General features: G+C 42.8%; 1 protein-coding gene across 1 annotated transcript in view; it reads right to left on the reverse strand.

Moving 5' to 3' along the window:
* The window catches only part of SPON1 (spondin 1), a 258,983-nt gene extending 234,387 nt beyond the window's left edge, over positions 1 to 24,596 (reverse strand). The window contains exons 1-2 of the mRNA XM_090263785.1: positions 24,191 to 24,596; positions 5,077 to 5,183 (exon numbers count right to left, since the gene is read on the reverse strand). Coding sequence (XP_090119911.1) covers positions 5,077 to 5,183; positions 24,191 to 24,428 — 345 coding nt within the window. The 5' untranslated portion in view covers positions 24,429 to 24,596. The remainder of the gene's footprint in view (positions 1 to 5,076; positions 5,184 to 24,190) is intronic.
* Positions 24,597 to 24,919: the final 323 nt, after the last annotated feature.

Here is a 24,919-nt window from a genome sequence, read left to right on the forward strand (position 1 = left end):
GCCCTGCATTCCTTGTCACTTTCAATTAACCATGAGTATACCCAATCAGCTCATCAAAGAGAGATTCCTGTGTCTCTCCCATCTGGCAGCCAGAGACAGATCCCCTAGTCAGTGCCAACGCTGCCACGCTGAGCCCTCCCCTGGAAGTAGAGAAGGCAGCCTTACCTCTTCTTTTGGGCTCTCTGCCGGAGTGGTGAGAGTTGTAACCCTTAATTCCCTGTACCAAGTAGCCCCAGTCCCTCCCTACCAAGTCTAAAGGGGCATTCAAGTTCTCTTTCATTGTCTCTGTACCTGGTAAGTCTAGATTCTCCATGTGAGGGATCACTCATTTAGAAGCAAAGTCACCCACCATTAAGAGTCACTTTCAGAACTAGGACTGTAAACTTGAACCAGATTTAAAGAGTATTAGAATTTTGTTGTTGATGTTAAGTCCTCAAAGATGTCAGATTTAGAGTGAGGGTGTTAACAAAGAAGTATATCTAAATATGTGTTAATTGCTATGTATATATTTTTAAAATTACAATGGCATTTGTCATTTCTGATCATCTACTCATGTCCCAACTGATGACTTGCTGACTGTTGACCACACCTGTTGGCACTGAGAAGGTCCAGTGACAAGGTCCAGTGACAAGGAGGACACTGTATGCCCCATGAGGGCAAGACTATGTCTGTTTTTCTCACCCTCATATCCCCAGTGCCAACCTCAGTGCTTGGCACATAGGAGACGATCAATGCTGGAGGATAAATGAGTGACTCCAAAGGTGATTGCTTTGGTACAGAGAGCGAAGACTTTTAAGCTGGAGTGGGAGGGGGCAAGCATACAAACCACCAGGTCTGAAGCAGGCGAGGTAAGACAGAGACATGAGCTATGATGTCTTACCCTCTAACGTCTGAGATGATGGGAACCCAAGTGGAGTGTTCAAGGTACAAGGTACAAGGTAGGATGGGTGGGGAGAAGTGAAATGAGAGAAAAATCATTTGGCACAGTGTTTGCTCCCTTCTCCTCCCATAGATGTTGGATTACTTTGGTCGATTTACTTAACTTCTTAGAGACTCAGTTTCATCACCTGGAAATGGGGAAAACAATACTGGCCTCACAAGATTGCTACAAGAATCAAGTAGAAAAATGTACATAAAGCCCTTGGCATAGGAATTTCTACCATAAAAAAGTCATAGTACACCCTCATTTTCTTACTTAACATATGCACATTGAGAGGCAGTGTACACCAAGGTTGGAAGTAGGGACCTGGACTGCCTAGGTTTGAATCCCAGCTTTATTCCTTAGAGCTGAGTGGTTTTAGGGAAGTTTCTTAATTCCTCTGTGCCACAGCTTCCTCATTTGTGAAAAGTAGGACAGTAATGCTTAAATCAGTTACTCAATGTAAACCACTTAGAACCATGTCTGGCATGCAGCATTAGTATTGTATGTTAGCATTTTTCATACTGGTTTCCCACTTTGAAACTTCTAGGGCTGGTGGAAGCAATGAAAGGATAGACAGGAGCAGACAGGTACGCTGACGTGATGGTGGAGAAGTTCATGTTGGATGGGGATCTATGTCTCCTTTCAATGCTGCCTCTCAAACTCTAGCATTGGTTTCACCTTGAGGGAGCTTGTTAAAACACAGGTTGTGGGTGCCCTACCCTCAGAGCTTCTGGTTCAGTAGGTCTGGGTGGAGCCTGAGATTTTGTATTCCTAACAAGTTCTCAGATGATGCTGACGTTGGTGGTTCAGAGACCACACTCTGAGAACCACTGACATGAAATAAGAAAGGATAACAGGAGCTCCAGGAGAAGGAAAAAAGAGGTATGTATAAAAAAGATAGAAGTTCTAAAACAATTCTAAATAGGACTGAATTATGGACACTGGTAGAAAGAGTGATTTGGCCATTTATTCAACCAACAAACATTTACTCACTGCCCACTGTGAGCAGGGCCCTGTAGTCACCAATCAGTTTTAAGGACCAAGATTTAACTGAGCAGACACAGCAGTGAGTTGGAGAGGACTACCAGCAAATACAATTAAACCAGAACACCATTAAAGAAAGAGAAGCCATGTCCCCACAGGCCTAACTCTACATCATATCCTCATCTGGGCTAACTCAGGCATCACTTTTTAAAATTGTGGTAGAATATACATACCACAAAATTTACCATTTAAACTATTTTTAAGTGTACAGTTTGGTGGCATTAAGTACATTCATATTGTTGTGCAACTAAAACCACCATCCAGAACTTTATCTTCTCAAACTGAAACTCCATACCTATTCATCAATAATTCCCTATTTCCCCTGATCCTGCATACCCTGGCAACCACAATTCTATTCTCTGCCTATGAATTTGATTCTTCTAGGTACCTTATATAAGTGAATCATAATATTTTCCTTTTGTGACTGATTTCTTTCACTTATCATAATGTCTTCAAGGTTCATCCATGTTATAGCATGTGTCAGAACGTCCTTCCTTTTTAGGAACGAATAGTATTCTACTGTATGAATATACCGCATTTTACTTACACATTCATCCAACCATGGACTATTTTGGCTATTGTGTTTGGGATAAAGAAGCAAGCCAAGCCCTGGCTGCTGTGGCTCAGTGGATTAAGCGTCGGCCTGAGAGCCAAGTGTCGCTGGTTCGATTCGCAGTCAGGGCACATGACTAGGTTGCACGTCAGGTCCCCAGTTGGGGGCACGAGTGAGAGGCAACCACACACAGTGATGTTTCTCTCCCTCTCTTTCTCCTTTCCCCTCTCTCTAAAAATAAATAAATAAACAAAACAAATAAATAAATAAATTATTTTTTAAAAAAAGAAGCAAGCCAGTGACTCTCAAACCAGTAGGAGATAATTAACAGATGAATCATGGAAAAGGGGCAAGGAAATGACATTCCGCAACTCCTCACATATATCTCTGGGATCAAAAGGAGGAAGATTGTTGTCACCAAACACCGAGAAATGGGAATATGTAGCTAGATAACTTTGCAAATAAGTTGGAGATAGACCTATAACTAGATTACCCTTACTTAACCTGGATTAACCAGTAATGGAGAATTGGGGGAGAAGGAAAGGGGAGGGGGAGCTAATCGCATTACTGTAAAACCAGTTTTCTTTGTCTACTTTGTACACATTCTCCTGGCTGGTGGTGAACCTGACTCTGCAGACTCATGAATAAATGGCTCACTTTGCTGCTCAAGTCCTGTGTCCCAGTTTTTATTGTGAGCATTTCTTACAATTGTGAATAATGCTGCAATGAATGTGGGTGTACAAACACCTTTTCAAGTCCCTGCTTCTAACTCTTTTGGGTATATACCACAAAGCATCATTTTAAAGCAAATAAATTTTGTTGGGGTGAAGATTAAGATCACACTCCCCCATCCCACCCCCAACCTTTTCTTTTCTTAGAACTTTACCCCTTCTGACACTCAGGTACCCAGATCTCTCAGCTGCCCGAATCTGATAAATCATCCACACCTCCAGATAAATTAGCACAACAAGTACAGGGGGTGTATTTTAATGCTTTTTGGGCTAAATCCATGCATGAATCTTCCTTTCCCTATAATGAAAAGCTTACAAAGGCACTGTCCAAACACACCTGTGCCTGGAGCTTATTCAGTTCTCTAAGGAAATGAGTTAGTTTCTGGAATCAGTCACGTGATAGAGGAAGCTGGCCTTACTGTTTACTAACCATTTAGGCAAATGATTCAATCTCTCTAGTTTCAATTTCCTGTTCAATAAAATAGAAATAAAAGTTCCTATCTACTTCATTGTTTTGAGGATTCAACTAAGATAAGGCAAGCTAATTAAATGAAGATAAACCAAGATAGGGGAAAACACTAAACCTAGGGCTTGGCTTACAGTAAGTACCAAAAAATAAAAAACAAAAACAAAAAATACCTGACTGTCATTAGTATTACTATGGGGTAACTCCTTCAGATACATGCCAGGAAAGTTCCTGCCACTTAGGTCCACAGAAGGACATTACAATGAGCATAAAATTAGCAGACCTGCTAGGCCAAAGCCCAGAATCCTAAAAAACGAACATTTTTTAAAATCACGGGATTCAACCTGGCCACAAAGGATTAGAAAATGTCTTTGGCTGGGCAAGATATTGTGGAGCAGGGTCCTCTGTGAAGCCCACAAATTGTATCAGGCTCCCCAGTGGTCAGCCATGGGTATAAGTCATCTTCCTCTGAGTTTTTCTTTTTCTTCTGAGTTTGCAAATGCCAGATAGAAATGGATTCCAGAACAATGGAAATTTGAGATGAGTAATGGTTACAGCAAATTTGGCCAGGCTCCCTCCTAGGATCACTCCAGTCCTTCTGGGACATGTTCTGACAACTTGCTGGCCTCTTTTTAAAACCTCTGAAAGGGGATGATGTTCCCGCCACTTCCCTTGGAAGAATATTCGATGGTGGAATATGACTCACTGTCAGGGCCCTTGCCTTTGAGTTTCCCTTTCTTCTCCTGACCCATTTTTGTCATGCTGTGCTCTTTTGTACAAAGTCAGAGGAAGCCTCTCCCTGGAGGAGACTGCTCTGTGAGGACTGACATTTAAAGACCATTACCACCTCTTAAACTCGGTCCTGTTCATTTAGCCAAGCAAAGCATATTTAATTCTTTTAATCTTCCCCCATAAATCAATCCCTTCATTCCCTTAATAGTCCTTCTCTTGTGCTTTGAACTCCCTCTAGTCTGGCCATCCGAAGCTCCTGCTCATTTTATACTTGAGAATTGTGAGTCAATCACGAAATGGCTGTACAGGAAAAACAGCCTCACCTGGGTTCCTAGCACTCTCTCACCGTGCTGGACTGTGCTGCCCAAAGGCACTGTGAGCCCAGAGAAAGGCCCTGCCTGGTGGCCAACCTGTTAAGGTACATTTGAAGCATTTGCTGCCTTCTCCATTATGGGTCTTTCATGTAGACATGGCCCACCTGGTCAATGGTCAAGGGAACTGCACAAGAGCCCACCTCAGACACCTGTACCTCTCATTTTACTCAGGCTTCTCAGTTTGTCCATCTTTCACTTGGCTTCTACCTACCTGAGCAATAAGGGCCACTGGATAAGCCCAGAAAGGATCTTACCTGAAAGGTCCCAGCATGGTCTTCTTCCTTATCACCCTCTCTATTCTCTTTGAGGGCAATTAATGTGAATCCTCTGAAGTAGGAGGGAGGAGCAGCTGAAAGTGTCACTGTGGAGAGAGAAGACAGCAGATTATAAGCACGGGAATCAACTGCTTTCTATTTGCCAAGTGGATAGATGTAAATTCTCCATCAGCATCCCAGACCTGTGGGTTCGAGGGGCAGCAGGCAGTGGAAAAGGCCCGTCCAGTTAAGTGGTGAACTCTCATCTCACTCTCTCTGGCCAGTTCTCTCTTACATTTCAGAACCTGCTAAATACCTGAACTGCTGTCTCACTTGGGAATTCTTGAACTAATGAAGGCTGTGGTGAGTTCTTTCCCATCAACCACAACTTGATAAAGATAGTCCCTGGTGAGTAACTCTAATCTTGACATTTATCTAATGATACACTTCCATTAGATCTGCCCAAGGGAAATCTAGCAAAACATATTTCCTTTCTCTTGTGGGCACTCAGCTGGACCACACTGCCGACCTCCCGTGCAGTTAGGTGGAAATGGGCAGACACGATGCAGGTCACCTGCAACCTGGCCCATAAACTTTCCACACGATCCTCCACTCTTCTCTCCCTCCTCTGCCTGCCAAATGCAGGGTATCCAGCAGAGGACTCTGCTGTCCCAGGAGAAGGAGCCACAAGATGGAAGGAACCTGGGCTTCTGAGTAACCACAAAGAATCACAGAGACAACCCTATTGTACTTTGAAAACTGGAAATAAACTTATATTGTGGGGTTTGTTATAGCAACTGAGGTTGCAAATTTACATTATGCTCTTTCTTACATTTACCCAGAGAACTATGTTTTCAATGAAATTTAGTTCAAATGCCTTCTCGGCAACGATGATCACTCGTCCCTGTGTATCCCCAATCTCCTGAGGTGAAAATCTTTTATTGTAAATTTGTACTGAACTGTAATTCTCTTTTTACCTGTCTTTTCCACTGGACTGTCAGTTAATGCTGAAGAGGGACTGGGTTTTAATTATCTTTGTATCCCCAGCACTTAGCACAGAGCCTGGCATCTAATAGACTCTCCATTCAAGTTCCTTGAAGTTGATATACATTGAGGTTTAAATTACTTTACTGCATGATCAAAGTGCTAAAATTCTGGTCCTTACACAGAATTATAGGCTACTAGAACCTCAAGCTATCCCAGGTATCCTCCATTCCAGCCTTCCAATTCCACAGATAGGAATCAAAGGTACAAAAAGTCAACAGACACCATCAAGGTAGTAAGACTACCCAGAGGCAGACTTAGGGCCAGACCCTCTCCCAAGTTTAATACTCCACCCATGGTTGTACATACTGAGTATATTTGTCACAGTATGGGTATCCGACAAGTGTTGATTATATTTAAAATTTTTTGAAATAGTGTGATTCCATAGTGTAGCAGTTGGCATGTCTGCATTACACACAGATGGTCCTGGGTTTGTGCCCCACTGGAGCCACAGTGTGATAATGTTTATAAGGGACTTTTGGGCAAGATGGCAGCATAGGTAAATGTGGTACTTGAATCCTCCCACAACCACATCAAAATTACAACTAAACTATAGAACATCCATTATTCTGAACCACCTGAAATCTAGCTGAATGGAAGTCTTACAACTAGGGATTTAAAGAAAAAGCCACCTGGAGACTGGTAGGAGAGGCAGAGGGATATCTCAGCTGTGGAGGTCCCCCCTGAGGATGAGGGGTCCCAGCCCCACATCAGGCCCCCCAGCCTTGGGTTCCAGTGCTAGGAAGAGAAGTCCCCATAACTTCTGGCCATAAAACCCAGTGGGGATTGAGGCTGAGGGAGACAGAGGGCTTCTGGAGTCCGAGGCAGTTCTGCTTAAAGGGCTCATGCAGAAACTTACTCAGACTCACTCCCTCTGAGCTCCAGTGCTGGGTCAGCAGCTTGAAAAACCAGAGACATATGAGTAGGAACTGAATTGTCCAGCATCAGAGAGAGAGCTGAGGGGCATCTTTCTGCCAGACAAAAGTGCTGGCAGAAGCCATTGTTCCTTTTCTGAGACCCACCACCTTCACACAGAGCTGGCAGGTGGGCCCCATATCTGTCTCTATCAACCAGGCTAACACTGTTTGCCCAGTCCTGATGATCCCCTGAGACCCCACCCCACCCAACTTGTGGGCCCACCCAAGCTGTTTCCAGTGGCTTATTGCTACAAATGGCCTGTCTTGGCTCATGCTTCAGACATTTCTATGTCTTTCAAACAAGCAGCATCTGGCCTCAGCTTGCCCTGTACCTCTTGCTAAGTGGCCCCATGCTCAGCACTAGCAGCAGCCAGATTTCACTTGCAGCTTGGCCTCACCTGGGCACCTCCAAGCCCAGCACAAGTAGCAGACATCTGCAGATCGCTTTGTAGCTCATGCTGGGTGGCCCTGGGCAGAACACAGGTTAAATTTTCACCTTTTGTGTGATGTGTTCTCTGATTTCCCCATGAAGACCTGGGTGCTCTTTTTGTCTTGGATCCTGTTAAGATTAAAATCAAATACCTATACAATGGGCATAACAACAACACTTACCTCATAGTATCAGGGTGATGCATAAATGAATTAATATATGTAAAGTCCTTAAAATCATCTTGGCAAATAACAGGCACTTAATAAATATTAGCTCTTAATATTATTAATGATGAGATTATTATATTACTTATATTTTGGGTATAAGTGTTTGTTTACCCATTTGCAAAAACTACTTCTGAGCTCAGCATAGTGATTAGCAGAGAGTTGATGTGCAATTAAGTTTACTTCATGGATTGGTAGACTCAGTATTATGAAGATGTCAGATCTTCTCAAATTGATGTACAGATTTAGTGCAATCTAAATTAAAATCCTAGGATGTTTTTATGATATCGATAAGCCAATTCTAAAAGTTATATGAAAATGCAAAGGGCTAAGAATATCTAAGGTGATCCAGAAAGAAGGACAAAGTTGGAGGGCTTATACTATCAGATATCAAGATGTATACATCTGTAGAGATTAAGTCAGGGTACTAAAGCAAGGAAAAAAGAACAGGCCAGTTGAACAGTGTGGGGTCCAGGAAAGGTTTCACAAAGATATGGAAACTTGATTTATGATAAGGATGTACTTCAGAGCAGTGGAAGAAAGACAGTATTTTCAATAAATGGTGCTAGGACAACTGGATAACCATATAGAAAAAGGTGAATCTTGGCCTTTGTGTCATATCATACACAAAATCAATTTCACATAGATTGTAGAAATAAATGTGAAAAGTAAAACAATAAAGTTTGTAGAAGATAGCATAGGATAAAATGTGAATGACCTAAAAAATTTTAAAACTGGACATAAAAAAGAATGGATAATAAAGGAGAAGATATATAAAGGAGATAACATCAAAATTTTGCTTATCAAATGATACTATCAGAAAAAAGTAAGTCACCATGTGGAAGAAGATATTTTCAATCCATATAACCAACAATTGACTTTTATCTAAAATATATCAAGAACTCTTTCAGATCAATTTAAAAAAAGATGAACAACCTAATAGAGAAAAACAGGCAAAACACATGAGCTACTACTTCACAAAAGAAGGTATCCAAAGCCAATAAATAAATAAAAAGGCACTCAACCTCATTAGTCCACAGAGAAATAAAGATTAAATTCACAATAAAATACTACTGCACGACCACTAGATTGACTAAATTTAAAAGGCTCAACAATTTCAAATGTTGTTAACTGGAATTCTCACACAGTGCTGATAAACTGACAATGAGCAATTTTCACTGGAAAACTCTTTAGCAGTATTTACTGAAGCTAAACATATATATACCCTATGACCCAGCATTGTTACTCCTAAATCAACAGAAATGCATACATAGGTAGGAACCACACCACATGTATAAAAATGTTCATAGTAATGTTATATGTAACAGCACTCATTGGAAACACTCAAATGCCCACCAGCAGTAGAATAGACATATATACTGTGACATATTCACAGAACTTAAATGCTTTATAATAATGAAACTGAACAGATTGCTGCTTCATACGACATGGCTAAGTCTCACAAACATAATCTTGAGTGAAAGAAGATAGACACAAAAGAATATAAAAGCTATGGTTACATTTATATATGTTTATATAGAGATCAAAAACAGGCAAAGGAACCTATGATGCTAGAGGTCTGGACAGTGGTTATATATGTGGGAAGGGAGAGTGAGTACTGATTTGAAGGGGGCACAGGGATGCTTCTGGAGTGCTAGTCATGTTTTATTGTTGTTGCTGTTTATGAGAGTGGGGAAAAAAGGGAGAAAGAGAGGGAGAGAAACATCAATGTCTTGACTGCCATCTGTTCATGGTTCATGCCCTGACCAGAGATTGAACCTGCATCCCAGGCATGTGCCCTGACCGGGAATCAAACCTGCAAACTTTCGCTTTGTGCGATGACACCCAACTGAGTCACACTGGTCAGGGTTCATGTTCTATTTCTTGATCTGGATGCCAACTGTGTGAGTGTATTTATTCAACATGCTATAATTCACCAAGCTGCATAATTAGTGAACATTTCTGTATATAAGTTACATTTTGATTAAATGTTTTTGAATGATAAATGTTTATCTTTTTGTACATCTGTGTAGTAGTGCCCTTAAAGGACACTCAGCTTCCCAGAATGCTGCATTCCTGTAGGTTCTAGAAAACTATGGTTTGATTCTACCTTATTAAATACAACCCACAAGGTGGAGACTCTGGATGCTGAACTCAGTGTGGTGTTTCAGTCTTTAATTATCACCGGTGATGATGGTATCACACAGAATAATTTGAAGGAAGAGAGGAGACCCTCTCTTTCCCAAGGACCCCATTATATGACTCTCTCCTGAAAGAAACAAATATGCAAGCATGTTCTAAGTCCCAGTAATGACTAAAGATGACTGCTTGGCAATAAATAATGGAATTTCCTCTCTAATGACTTCTTCCAAGTGCCTCCCAAGAGAGGCCATTAAAAGACCTAAGAAATTCAAGAAAAATGCTTATGAAGGATTTTTAAAAAAAGAAAGAAAGGAAGGAAGAAAGCTCTATTTGGAGCCATCCTTTGAGTACATATAGGAACCTGGTTAAAGCAAAGATTTTGGATTAGAATCTTAGAGCTAATATTTATTATGTGAAACCTGGCAAGTTCCTTAACCTCCCTACTTCTTCATTTTTAAAAAGAAATTAATGATATTGCATTTCTCATAAGAATGTGGTAAGGATTAAATAAGCATTTATCATAGTTCCTGGCACATATAAAGGATTCAAGAATTGTAAAGGATGATGGTGGTGGTGATGGTGATTTTGGGGATGATGAAGAGGATCATGAAAAATGATGACTATGATGATGAAGATCATGATGCCCAATAGGCAGATCAACTGACAATGAGTTTCAAAGAGCTAGTTCCCAGGGAAAATGACTGAATCTCCAAAGAAACACTCTAATGGTGCTAATGAAGGACCACTAAGAAGACTGCAGTGGAGATAATTGTTTTGGGGGATGACTTTTGCAGGGCCAGGTTATGGCAGGATTTGAGGAAGTCCTTATACTGAATCGAGTCTTCTTGTAGTTCATCAAACCCAGGACAGAGTGCTATGTGAGGTCCTTAGCCCCTCCACATCTACACAATATACCTGGTCAATATACCCTTTCCTTTTCTTGAATACCTCTTACCCAATTTTAATAAAATAGTTATTTGTGAATTATTAAATGCCAGTCCCCCTTAGTAACTTGCAAACTCCATGAGAGCTGAGACCAAGTCTCTCTTGAACTGAACTATATCTTTAGCTTTTAGCATACATCTTAACACAAAGAAAATCCTCAATAAATACTTGTTGAATGAATGACCGAAAAGGAGTTCTTTAGTGCATAGTTTGCTATTCCTGCTCTGGTTTCTCCTCTAAAATTCTCATGGGTTTTATGGGTTATCAGTATACTGTCTCAGCCTCCTTTATTCTTTTGTTTACCGAGCACTTCCCATACCATCTGAGTGTTATGCCCCTGGAGACACAGAGAGAAAAGGCATGGCCTTTGTCCTCTAGAGACACAGTCTAACAGATGGGAGGAAAAGACACATTAGCAGATATTTTTTATAACATGTGATGGGTATTATGAAGATAGGAACAAAAATGGTTTGGGATTCCAGAGGAGGGAACATGTGAGTCCACTGGGGGATTTAGAGGAGGTTTTGAGGAAGAGGCGGCACTTGAATAGCAAGGTAAATGTCCTCCCAGTGGACAAGATGAGCAACAGCATCCCAGGTAGAGAGAAAGGTACGGTAGGCCAGTCTAGGCCTTGGAAACCAAAACTAGTTCTGTTTTTCATAAGAGACAAGTTGGGATGGAGGCTGTGATAAGAGGCTAGGTGAGGAAGGAACACAGAAGGTAAAGAATTAAAGGCTTCAGAGCTTTGCTAAGAACTGTGGATACTACTCTGGAGGCAATGAGGAAGCAATGATGAATTTGAGTTAGGGAATGTCATATTCAGATTTATGTTTTAGGAATATCAGGCTGAAAGTTACAGGAGTATTGGATTACAGCCCTACCCTAAAAAGCAGCTCAGTGGCAAGGGCCTTTCTTGCCCTGTTTATATGAGGACTGACAATTCACATTAGAACCTAACCTCTAATCTCCAACCAAGGTTGAGTTCTCCCCACTTTTGGGTACATTTGCCATGCAAAAACTTCAGTTCCATCTAATTCTCAAGTAGCTTTCTGGGTCCTTCAAATGTTTGTATGTCAACCATCCAACATAAACTCTGATGGACTGTTATCCAGTCCATTGGCTATGCCCATTGCCTTTATTGGATCTTGTCCAGTGCCATCACCTGCCCCAGGCTGCCTCTGGGTTTTAGACCCCCAACCCCAATCCCAACGAGGAGGTCCTGAACCAGATCCCAACTCCGTCACATAGCCTGCTCCTGCCAGCCACCTGCTATATTCCAACACATCAACTACAAGGAACTCAGCTTCTGCCTTAACATGTAACATGACATTATATAGACAGCTGGAGCATTACATAAGCCACTGTGGTCTACTCCCTACTCTGCATAACTTCCAGAGCTCTGGGGAGCTGCAACTGACACGCTTCACTTAGAAAGTAGCACAATAACTCATCCCACTCCACCAGATGAGGCAGAAAAAGATGCTGGTGATGGGTTGGCAGATGGAAAGCAGAGCTAAAAGTCCAAGGGTGAGCAAATGTATATAGTGGGGTTGAATTATGCTGTTTTTCTGAATGATCTTCATCCAGTGAATGCTCCTAGAATTCCCAGGCAGACATGAAACATATCCTATTCCAAATTAAAGATCAGGCATACTTAACATTGGAAGGACTGTCTTTCTACAATGGATGTAGCTAACAGACCTGCATTCAAATTCTCCTGTTTACTATGTGTAACTTTAGGCAAGTTGCATAACCTCTCATTGTCTCAGTTTTCAATCACCTATAAAATGGCCATAGTAGTACTTGCATCATGTTGTCATTATGACAGTTAATGAATTAATATTTTAATAGTAAGTATATGTTTGCTGAATTAATAAAGTGTATTATTAATTAATTAAATATATTAAAAATAAGTCAGGATGCTTGCATTCTTGCCATCCATTCCTCTTTCTATCCACATATTGTTCATCTGGCTCCAAGCTATCCCATGTTGAGGTAGCACATGGAAGAAAAAATGAACTTATATTGAGCTGTTGTAATGCATTTCATATTCATTATCTACTTTAATCCTTATGACAAATATATGAGATGACAGTGATGATCCCTATTTTATACAGGAGACTGACTTATGTTTTAAAACATTTTATTAATTTAGCAAAGATTTATCAATACTTGTAGCTGAAAATATGGATGAAGGCAGGAGGTTCTAAAGGACATATGCTGTCTAGTACTTCACTGCTTCCCCTGCTGTGACCATGTGATCTTCAGGGATGTCATGACAGTCCCTCTCTCCTCCTTGACATATAAAGTCACAAAAATGAGTGACCCAGAACCATCCTATCTCTATACCCCATTCTCCTGGGTGTGTGACCCAAGCTGGACCAATCAAAATCCTTCCCTGGGATTCTTTTCAGTTTGGAGTTAAAGGGAAAGGAATTTTTTTTTTTTTTTTTTTTTTTACAAAGTTAACTGAAAAGCTTTTTAGTTAAGGTCATTGGCAGCTATCTTTCCTGTCATTTGAAGAAAGTCCATCTATAATAAGTAAAGTGAGAGTAACATACAGAAATCCAGACAGAGATAAAGGATGAAAGGACCAAGACAGAGTAGATAGAAAGGAAAAGTAGAGGGGGAAGAGGAGAGGGGAGGGGGGAGAGGAAAAGAGATGGAGAGAGAGGGAGACAGAATGAGAGAGACAGAGAGAGAGAGAGACAGAGAGAGAGAGAGACAGAGAGAGACAGAGAGAGAGACAGAGAGAGAGAAAGAGAGAGAGAGAGAGAGAGAGAGAGAGCATTTGAGTCCCTAGATCCATGTACACATGAAGCGAAATCCACCCCTAGACTTCCTAAATATGGGACTCAAATTCTCTTTTTTTGCTCTAGTTTGGCTTTATCTCTTTCACTTGCAGTGGAGTTGTGACTAATTTTGAAGTAAAGAAAGAAAATAATTCTGCCTAGACTATAAGATTTATTAGTAGGCTAAAGAAATAGTTTTCATGACTAAGCTGAAGTAGCTGACCAGGAGGGTGGCACTTGGTATTTAAACATCATTGAGATAACAGCAGATCAGCTGACTTCAAAACTACTAAATAGAGGTCACCTTTAGGGAAAGACTCTAACATATGTCAGAGAGCTCCTGTCCACATTCTTATCAACTTCTTTGATAACAACTTCATTAAAATTGTGGATAATCCAACATTAGATAATGTAGATTAGTCACTCAGTGACAGAATCCAGATTCATGGATGGTGGATATCTATAGGGGTGGACCCAGACATACTGGAATAAATATAATGGGGAGCTATGTCAAGTGTTATGTGTGAGGAGGGCAGCAGGCCTCCCACCAAATCATAGGAATTTTGGCTGGCTACAAGCTTGGTGTGATCCCAGAGTCGTCGTCGGCAGCCGTCCGTCTCGAGAGACGATGGTGTAGCTTCTCAAGAGTCCATCTGCACCGCCGAGAATGGTTGTGCAGTCCGACTCGGGAGTGACATGGTATCTGTCTCCTCCCGTGTTGAATCGACATCTTGTGATGACGCTGAAGCTACAGAGCCTGGGCAGGGTAATATGGAGGGTCTGCTGTTGCCCATGCAGCAGATCCCCCCTCTCTTCGCAGCTGAAGGGTCCAAGGGAAAGACGAAGTCGATACAGCTTGGCTTCAGGTGCGCCGCAGGAGTTGCCGGTGTTGACTACAACGTCAAACCGCCTTAGGGACTCCGGCTCCGGATTTTCTGTCGGGGTTTACTCCCTTAGCCTTTCCCCTGAAGAGGTATGCCGCAAGGCAGCGGAGGTTTTTTGGAGTCAGAGTTTTCCTTCTCTGATGTACCCTGACTGGAAGATCGAACCAGCGACACTTGGCTCGCAGGCCGACGCTCAATCCACTGAGCTAAACCAGCCAGGGCAGATCAACTGCCAAAATGGCAAACACAAGACCTGGCAAGCTGAATACAAACACAGTATCCAGGACAAGCGAGATAATAATTCGGCCTTGTTCCATCCTAATCAGAGCACATCTGGAGTACAAAGTGCAAGGAAACAAGAAACAGCATCCTATAAAGAACGGTTAAAGAAATTGGACAATTGGACATTTGAGTCAGAAGGCGTAGTAACTATTTCTCCACCAACACCTCAAGGGCTGGCATGTGGCCAAGGGGAAACCTTATATGCTTCACTCCTGAGGATAGAACCTGAACAATGAGTGAAAATTACATGGGAGGCAGATGCTGGCAGCAAAGAAGTACAACTAAGGCAGCCCTAGCTCAGACTCTACCAGTCTGAACGGTCACCTAAAGGAAGTTCAGACTCTTCTCTTCTCATCCCTCCACCACCAAGGCAAGGGATGCTGCTATTGTGCTGGCTCTGAGGACATTCCACTGGCCTCTGTACTGTGTCCACAGCAACAAGATAGGGCAGTGAGATGACCAGGTGCTAAAGTACATGGGGCATGGGAGTCTGGAGGTGGGGGCTGGGAGAGGTGGTGATGGGAAAGCATGCTCATAGAAAAGTGACCACCTTTGGTCACCTTCTCTGTGTGTCTCAACATCTCATTTCAAAAGAAAAAATATAAAGTATATAGAATCCTGGAATTCAGCCCTTTGTTGGGGTGGGGCCAGTAGAGCTATGTACTTTTTCAGGAACTTCCAAGTGATTCTGATGCATAGCTAGGTTTGGGAACAGCACGAAAGATCCCACAAAGTGCCAATTTCAGGGAAATTCACTTTATTAACTGGTTTCTAGGTTTGATGCATCAACAGTCCCCTCTGCCCCATTCTCCATTTAATCAGAGTCATTGTCTGAAGCTGGCAGTCCTTTTCCTTTGCTCTTTTGCCTTCTGGCCTCTGCTCTTCACCTCTGAACCATCAATGATCCAGCTTTCATCAATGACAATAAGAAAGACACAGTCCTTGATCTCATGAAGCTTGTACTCTAGCTTGAGGAGGCAGATGATAAGATCATTTCAGAGAATAGTTAAGGGCTATCAAGAAAGTAAAATCAGGCAAAATAATGGGAAACATAAATTGGTGGTCAGAGGAGCCTCTTTAAAAAGATAACCTCAGAGCTGAAACTTAAAAGACAAGGAGTGAGCCATACAAAGAGCAACCTAGACATGGATAAGAGCATATACAAAGGCCCTGGGGTGGGAATAAGCCTGGTATATTTAGAAAATTCAAAGAGCAGTATTGCTGTTTTGAGGAGAAGGAGAAGTAAAGGGAAGAGGAGAAAATAAAGAAGAAGGAACAGGAGGAGAAAAGGAAGAAAGAGGGAAAAGATCAGAAGAGCTTCCTTTGGCACCTAAAGTCAACATTTAGTTTTTATGGCCTGCTTCTGGAGTCTGCCCACCTTCCCACACTCCTATCCTCCCCACCACCACCACCACCACACACACACAGTGGTTTTACCTTGGAACCCTTCCCTACCCTGCCCTTCTTTAGTACAGTCTATGATACATACTTGTGAATATCTGAACCACAACTGCAAATTGGATTTAAATTATTTCCCTTGGCTCTCCAGTGCCTCAGCAAATCAGCAGATGTGAGTATAAGTAGGCTCCTGTTTAAGTTTTCCTGAACTTTTCAAAGAACTTACGATTATTCTGTGAAAGTTAGAAGCTTTGTCTATGCAGAGCTTGCAAAGAACTTCTGGTGGTGTCACTTAGCCTCAACTCCAGCCCAGCCAAAATACCCGGTACAATTTTTATACTAGCAAGATCTGCTCAGCCTCATAGAATGCCTTATGTGACAGTGGGTTCCCTGATATATGTATGTTCAGGTACAAGTACACACTGTTAGGGAAAAAAGAGAGGAAATAAAAGCTCAGATAATTTGGGTCACTTACTACTTCATTATGTGCTTGAATGAGCATGAGTTCCCTTACTCCATCATATAGTTTTTCAGATTTGTCATGTCAGTGTTTAAGAACAAGCGAACCAATTATTTTATTTGGTACTCAACTTAGGAAACACAATCTCTTCCAGTGCTGAGGGGAAAACCAGAAGTGCTGGACTTACTGAGAAATGTCAGTTTGTTTCTATTCCCTTCTAATGAAACTATCTGGAGGGGTATGTAAGTAGGGCTAGATTGAATCTAGTATCCATGTTATATTTAATGTACAATTTCAAAGGATTTTTAAGGAATAAAATTTTGACTTATGTGATTTTGGTTTTCCATATTGTCTTTTGAATATAGCCCTCAAGTAAGATGAGACTCAACTGTACTCAAATTATTTCTTTTGTCTTCATTCTGAATGTATATCCAGTGTTTTCCTTTTTCCTTTCTTTTAATTTAGTTTCTTTTCCCTTCTTCTTTTTCTCTCTCTCTCTGTATCTCTCTTGTCCCCCCACCCCAAACACATGTGCATTTACTTGCTTTATCCAGTTGTATTTTCACCCCTTTCTTTCCCTACAGCTTCCTCCGTTATTGAAAGAGAAGGTGAGACAGAACAGTCAACTCTGACATATTGACCTCTTTCTGTCTTCTCAGTATGAAACCTATCAACTCCCCCACTTTCACACACACACACACACACACACAGAGTCCTTCCCCTACTGATTCAGCCAGCAGTTATATCAACTTCACATGCTGTTGAGAAGACCCATCTAGATGACTTGTCACTGCAAGAACATCAAATATGGTGTTTTCACATGGCTGTGCATTAAAACATGTGACAGAGACATTTAATTGACCCCCCCAATTCCATTTTCGTCTTTGTCCTTTTGAAAAAATAAATTCTTCCTCTAAGTTTTAGCTGAGAATGTGACTGTCCAGCTAAAAGCTAGATTTCTCAGGCTCCCTTGCAGCTAGAGGTAGCCACATCACTAAATTTTTATCAATGAAATGTGCTTGAAAGTGTTGGGTGCAATTTCTGGGTCACATCATGAAAAGAAAGCTGCTTGTCCTCTACTTCCTTTCCAACCTGCAGGTTGAATGGAACTCAGAAGTGGTGGTAAACAAGCTGGCTTGTAACTATGCTGATAAGAACACCCTAAAACAGTGCTGTCTAACAGAAATAAGCCCAAGTCAGTTGAAATTAATTTTCTTTGTTAACAGGAATCCAGCTAGAGAAAAAATGTAAAATAAAATTAATTTTAACAACATATTTTATTTAACCTAATATATATATATATATAATTATCACTTCAACATATAATCAATATAAAATTATTAATGAGAAGTTTAATCTTTCTTCACACTAATTATTCAACAAGTGTGCATTTTACACTTACAGCATATCTAAATTTGGATTAGCCATGTTTCAGGTACTGTGACTTGTGGCTACCTATTGGACAGAAGAGTGCTAGACAATGGTGAAGAAAGAACAACATAAATATGTAAGAATTACTCAAGCTTTAAATCTTGAAAAATTACAATTTGATATGCTTTCTTTTTTGGTATGTTTTGATATTTTGCACTTCATGAAACTGAAAGCAATAAACAGTCTCCACAACCATTAAACATTTCAATACATGGTCTGTCCAGAAAGTATCCAGCCACATGCTATGAAAAAGACATTTATTGAAAAAGATACAAGATACAAAAAACATTATGCATATGACAATAACACCTCAGTCTCCTTCAAAGTAGGCACCTTGGGACCTTACACAGTTTTCCCAATCACCATCAGCTGCCTGTCTTTTTTTCCTGAATCTCATTGATGGTCTGAAATCTCTTCTTTTTCAGAAGTGATTTTAGTTTTGGGGAAAGCCAGAAGTCACAGGGCACCAAATCTGGCCTGTACCGGGGTTGAGTCACCCAGTGATTTGATATTTAGCCAAAAAACTGCAGAAGATGTAATGCACGAGCGGTCTCTTTGTCATGATGAAGCTGCCAATCACTCGTTGCCCATAGCTGTGGCCTTCTGAATAGATTCCATGGAAGAATGTTCAAACTTAATACAAAAATTGATGCAGATTCCTTGCTCTTATCGCTCAGTCGTTTTGAATGCGATGATGACACAATATACCTGTTCACTCAATGGCATCTACCACCCCTACTACTAGTACAGTGAAGTCTTCATTGTTCACGCATGCAGGTTCCAGTCCACTCTCCTCGGCAGCCAGGTTACATTGACATTGTGCGAACTATTCTCTTTATATTAATAATGGTTGGACTTTTTCCAGACAGACCTCACATAATGCATCTTTTAATTTTTATTATCAATTTGAACTAAATATTTATTAAAGGGGGCAAAGATTTTAAAATAAATTTAAATAATAAAAAAGAGGAAAATGAAAATAATTTGAAAAGATATCTGGATATCCATGTTTATTGTAGCATTATTTACCACTGTCAAGCTGTGGAAACGACCTACATGTTCATTGATGGATAATGGATAAAGAAGATGTGGTACATATGTACAATAGAATATTACTCAGCCATAAAAAAGAATGGAATCTTGCCATTTATGACAACATGACTGGACATTGAGGGCATTATGCTAAGTAAAATAAGTCAGACAGAGAAAGACAAATATTGTATAATCTCACATATGTGGACTCTTCAAACAACAATAACAAAATCAAGATACAAAGAACAGATTATAGATGCTAGAGGAGGGTGGAGGGTGGCGTTGATGAAATGGGCAAAGGTACAAACTTATAAAATAAATAAATCCTGAGGATGTAATGTACAGCATGGTGACTATAGTTAATTATACTGTATTATATATTTGAAAGTTGCTAAGAGATTAAATCTTAAAAGTTCTCATCAAGAGAAAAAGATTGTAACTATGTATGGTGACTTACTGTGGTGATCATTTTACAGTGTATACAAATATAAAATCTTATGTTGTATAACAAAATGTTATATGTCAGTTATACCTCAAAAATTATTTTTAAAGAAGAAGGTAATTGTTCAAGATAAGAAGAGAGGTGGGAGGAGTGACTTACAATTAATTGCAATATCATCAGCAATACCTAAAATAAAAATAATAGATAAGAGTTTATTTAAAAGACCCCATCCAGCTTAAATTTTTCAGATTACACCTACATACTTTTAAAACATGATTTTACAGTCATGATCATATAACATCTGCGTGTTTAAAAATAAAATGATAGTCAAATTAGTTTTTTTCCTATCCAATTTGTTTCTGTTTCCCCACAAACAAAAGGAATTCACTAAAGACTGACAAGTTCTTCATGTTTCTAAATTAATCCTCTGGTTTATGGGAAAATGCAATACTGCAGTCTATTAAAAGAAAGAAAAAAGCAAATGTAAATAAGGACTTATCACTTCATCCTTTGTGTCCCAAGATATGTCAATTATTATCTTGATTTGTTGCTGCTGTTTTCCTTCAATGAAGACACCATCCAGAAAGCTAAGGGTAGCTGAGTAAATTTATTCTATTCCCAATTCATTTTATTGAGTCTCTATGGAAGACTGGTTAAGAACACAGATTTAGGAGTAAGACATCCCTGAGTTTTTATCTTGACTCCACTGATTATTAGCTGTTCAACTTTGGCAAGTTACTAAACCCTCTAAGACTTAGTGTTCTCATCTTGAAAATAAGAATAATAAACCACCTCAAAGTACCATGAAGAATAAGATGTGAGATGAGTAGGAAGCACTTAACACAATGTCTCATCCAGTGCTTGCTGCCAAGTATTTTTCTATTTCTAAAATAATCATCTCATAACATATATTTATTTTAGCACCTACTGTGTGACAATTTCTTTTGACATGGATTATTTCTAATTCTCACACCAATGCTGGGGTGGGGGTAGGGGAAAGCACTCTCATTTTACAGTTGGAGAAACTGTGGGTCAAAGAGGTGAAGTGGCCTATTTGAGGTTGCAAAGTAATCATGTGACTGAGCAGGAGTTGAAACAGAGTCAGCCAATATCAGAGCCCACGCTTTTTCTACCAGGCTGAGGTGGGATACTCTGGGACACCCACTCCTCTGGCAGTGTGTGCCCCCAGAGTGGGACAAAGAAAGAGAAGGCAGAGAGGCTTTGAAGGTCTCCAAACCTTCCAGTTTAGAATAAACCCCCCAATTATGCTTGAAGTTGGAGAAGCTTTTCAAATCTCATCTGGACATTCTTTTCCCATCAAGTTCCTTGAAATTTTCCTTTAAAGAGCATCTAGGAAAAGCCACTCTCATTAGCCAGGGTCTGGCTTTATTTTCCTAATAAACAGACCTTTAGTCAGACAAAAGAGCCTCTTTTATTTTCAATCAATTCTTGAACATTTCAGCTGATTTTCTTCTGTTTGGCTTGAAATTGTGATCTGGGAATGGCTGGTCCTGCAAATTGTTCTCCCATAAGGAATGCCCCTTGAGGATCCTCAACTTGTTATTTTTAATCACTGTAATCTCCTTTTCAAAGGAGGCCATGGTCAGAAACAGAGCAGGCCTTTCAGAGCTCTCTAAAGCACAATTATTGCAGAGGGACAAGGATAGGGGGAGGAAGGAGGGAGAATAGAGAGAAGTGGTGGGAGAGAGAAGGAAGTCAATATAGTACTAACAACTTGGAAACGGCTGAATAATAATCTCAATTGGATCCTGGCTGTGTGTGTGTGTGTGTGTGTGTGTGTGTGCATGTATATATATATAATTTTATTCTAGTTCAGTATGCCTAAAGGATATACTGGGGTGGGGAGTATGGAGAGCAGAAGCTATTTGAAGATGAACTGGAATACTAGGGACAAAGATTTGAGGTAGGAAAACAAGCCAAGGATTGATTCCAAGGATTGTAAGGGGCTCTAATTCAGGAAAGAGTAAAAAAAAAAAAAAAAGGCAAATAGAACACCAGAGGAATGTTAATTTCCACAGCCCTAAGTCAATACTCCAAGCAGAATACTTTTCATACAAGTATTCTAAGAAAGTATAAGCCAACAGAAAAATGTCAAACTAGGTCAGCACCCCCTCTTCCTAACTTTGAGTGGCAGAATCAGGTTTGCTAACCACAGAAGGCCTCAGTATGGGTCTTGCAAGATCGTTCTTTCAACATCTCTTAGCCACCAGAAAGGAGAAAGACTGATTGCCCACCTAGTAGTTTGAGTGGGGGCTTCACAGTCCAAAAGGCTAACATTTTAGGTTGGAATTACTGTAGGGTGAAGGTCTAGCGCTCCCCTAGCTCCAGTTCCCACTTCCAGGCCACCACACCTGGGCAGCCATGGAACCACTCTGTCACAGGAATACCTGATGGACCTCCCTCCCAGTGCTGGGGCCACCGCTGCTGCCAGTGCCCTGCCATGCTGGAGGATTCAAGCGAGCCAGTGAGAGCCCGCAGGGGAAGAGATGCAAGGTAGGACCCTTGGCTGGGGCCCCGTACTGATCTACACTACCTAAAAAATTCTCCTGGGTTTAAATTAGGAACAGTCTTAGGCAAGCCTCCTACCATGGAGAAATCAATCATTCATTTACGCAGTTAATTCTTGAGGACCTGAAAACCACCATTCACTGGTCGATTGAACAAGTGGAGTACCGAGAAAGTCTTTTAAATACACACACACTTCAAAAACAAAACAAATCTGATCATGTACATCCCTCTATTATTAAACTAATAAAGGCTGCATATCTGACTCAAATTAACATGTATTAAAGACCTTGGACATTTACTCTACTTTGTAAACTCACACTCCTGACAACCACACAGAGGTCGGATAAACAGCTAGTATTTTCACACTGGAAAATGGACTCAGAGAAATTAAGGATTTGCACATGGTCATACAGCTACGAAACGCAAGTCCATCTAACTCCAGAGCCACATCTTTCCCTGCCCTGTGGAGCTGGGGCGGTTTCCCAAGAGAACACAGATCTTCCGTTTTGGGGAGAGCTAAAGAGGCCAATGCGGTTATGCCCACTTTCCTCCGGTCTGCCGAAAGCAGAGGCTGTTTCCAGAGGTTGTGGCCACCCGTTGTTGGTTCGGCTCCTTCAGTCCCTCGCAAACCTCGCCAGCTCCCTCCCGCGCTGGGTCGCTTGTTCTCCGCCCAAAGTCTTCCTTCTGTCGGCGAAGTCCCTGACGATCCCGCGGACTCGCGCGCCCAAGCGCTGAGCGCCTCCCCGTGCCCAGGGCACCTTGCAAGCTGGCTCTTAGTAGCCCCAGGTGGAGAAAGTCGGGGACACGAACCAGGGAAACTGGAGAAGCGTTCTGAGAATGGTGACCCGTGGGTTCTGGTCGCCTGTGTTCCCCGGTGCCCGCTGACACCGCCCCAAACTTTCTCCACTGTTGCTCCCACTGCTTCCTCCCGTGATGCCCTAGGAACCGAAGGCGAGGGTGGAGGGGTGGCGGCTGGGAACCCATTTACCCCACCAGATGCCCCAACATTCCACTTTTCCCTGCTTGGTACTGGAGTTGACTCTGAAGGAGCTGGCGGGAGTGACGGGATATGCACCCTGTCATTCCCTGCCTGCGGGGCCCCAGAGGAAGCCAGGCAGGCTTCCTTCCTTGCCTCAGGTCCTATCTCCCAATTGGAGAAGGCAGCTGCTGCATGGGGTAAAAAAAGATGTCTGGGATGATGGCCGAGCTGAGGAGGAAGGAGGTGGGCCGTGGGGATGGAGTCAGGGGTCGTCAGGTCCGTGCCCATCGCGCTGCCGGTCCTGCCGGGAAGGCGCTCACCTGCTTGGACATCCCCTCCCAGCGCTCCCTAAAACCCGCTGGCAGCTGAGGAGCTTACGCGCCACGTCGCTGGGGCACGGAGCCTTGGGGCTTCTGGAGCCAAGGTCCCCTGGCCTCCAAGGAGCAGGCCTCAGGAATTCAGGCTTCCCTTTCCGTCTCGGGTTCCCCTCTCCTCTCTGAAACTACCCAGAGATCTTTGAAGGCCAATTCCAGTTCCCCTGGGAGCCTGTCCTAAAACCCCCAGGGTCTTCTCCTTCTCCCTTGCCTGGAACCAGAAGAATATGACTGGGAGTTCTTTCCAGAGACCCTTCTGAAAAGCTTCAGGCTCTTCCCTCCCTTCTCCCTATGCTCGTGCCTAGTTACAGGGAAGCTTAAAGTCCCTTTTCCTGAAGGGATCTGTCGGGGAAGCTGGAATGACCGTCCCGCCAGGGGTCAGCCAGAGAGAAGCTGATATCTTCTCCTTCAGGAATGGGAGCGGGGAAAGCCGGAGTTCACCACGTTGCCTGGGACCCAACTGGGAGAAGCCAGGGTCCCCTCCCCTCCGGAGACGGATCTGGAGAGAAGCGGGTCTCCCCTGTTCTCTGGGATCCGGCCGGTTCCCTCCCAGGAAGGCCAGTCGCCTTGCTATAGCACATGCCCCGGAACCACGAGTGGGAGATGGGGGCTGCTAGCCTGTCTGCTGGCCCCGCGACGGCCCGGAACTGACTTGGGAACTGGCTCGCAGCTAGAAGGACTGAGGGCAGCAAGGGTAGAAGGGCCCTTGCCCAGCTGCACCGGCACTGTGCGCCCTCCTCCGGCACCCCACGGTCAGCACCCTCCGGGGGGCCGGGTCCCGAGACCCCAATGCCACCCGGGCCACTTACCGCGGTAGCTGGTTCCCGGCTTGTAGAAGTCGGGGTCGCCCTCCACTCGGAGGCTGAACTCGGTGTAGCCCTCGCGCCGCGTGCCTTGAGCCCGCAGGATGCGGCTACAGTAGCCCTCCGACTTCGGCACTTTGTCCAGGGTCTCGTCGGAGAAGGCCAGCGCCGCGGCCAGGGGCAGCGCCAGGGCCAGCAGCACTGGACTCCTGCTCAGCCTCAGGGTCGCTGGGGACAGCCTCATCCTCGCGGGCCCCCAACTTTGTGCAGCTGCCTCCAGCCCTCAGCACGCGACTCCTGCCCGAAGGGGTCCTCGCGGAAGCGAGACCTGGTGGAGCCCAGGCGGGAAGCAGCGGGAGCTCGGAACCGAGAGACCGTGCCTGCCTCGGCGTGGCGGCTGCGCTGCGCTGCGCTGAGCAGAGCTGAGCGAGCAGAGCAGTGCGAGGAAGGGAGGGCGGTGGCGAAGGAGGAGGGAGGGCTGATTTTGCCCAGATCCCCGAGCGTGCAGCGCTGTTTTGTTTCTGAGCTGCCGATTAGCGGCACAGCCGTGTTTATTTTGCGATGCTGATTCCCAGGGTCTGGCGAGAAAATCATAGGATACAAGGACACTGTGGCTTCTGTCCCACCACCAAGGAGGCTGCTGCCCCAAACCCCGCTATACTCTGGACTGTGTGGAGGAGGGTACTGGGAAGAGGGAAAGGCAGAACTAAGTTTTTGCACACCTACTCTGTGCCT

Source organism: Furipterus horrens, unplaced genomic scaffold (assembly GCF_987537825.1).
Source record: "Furipterus horrens unplaced genomic scaffold, mFurHor1.1.pri manual_scaffold_2, whole genome shotgun sequence".
In the NCBI taxonomy this organism is placed as follows: Eukaryota; Metazoa; Chordata; class Mammalia; order Chiroptera; family Furipteridae; genus Furipterus; species Furipterus horrens.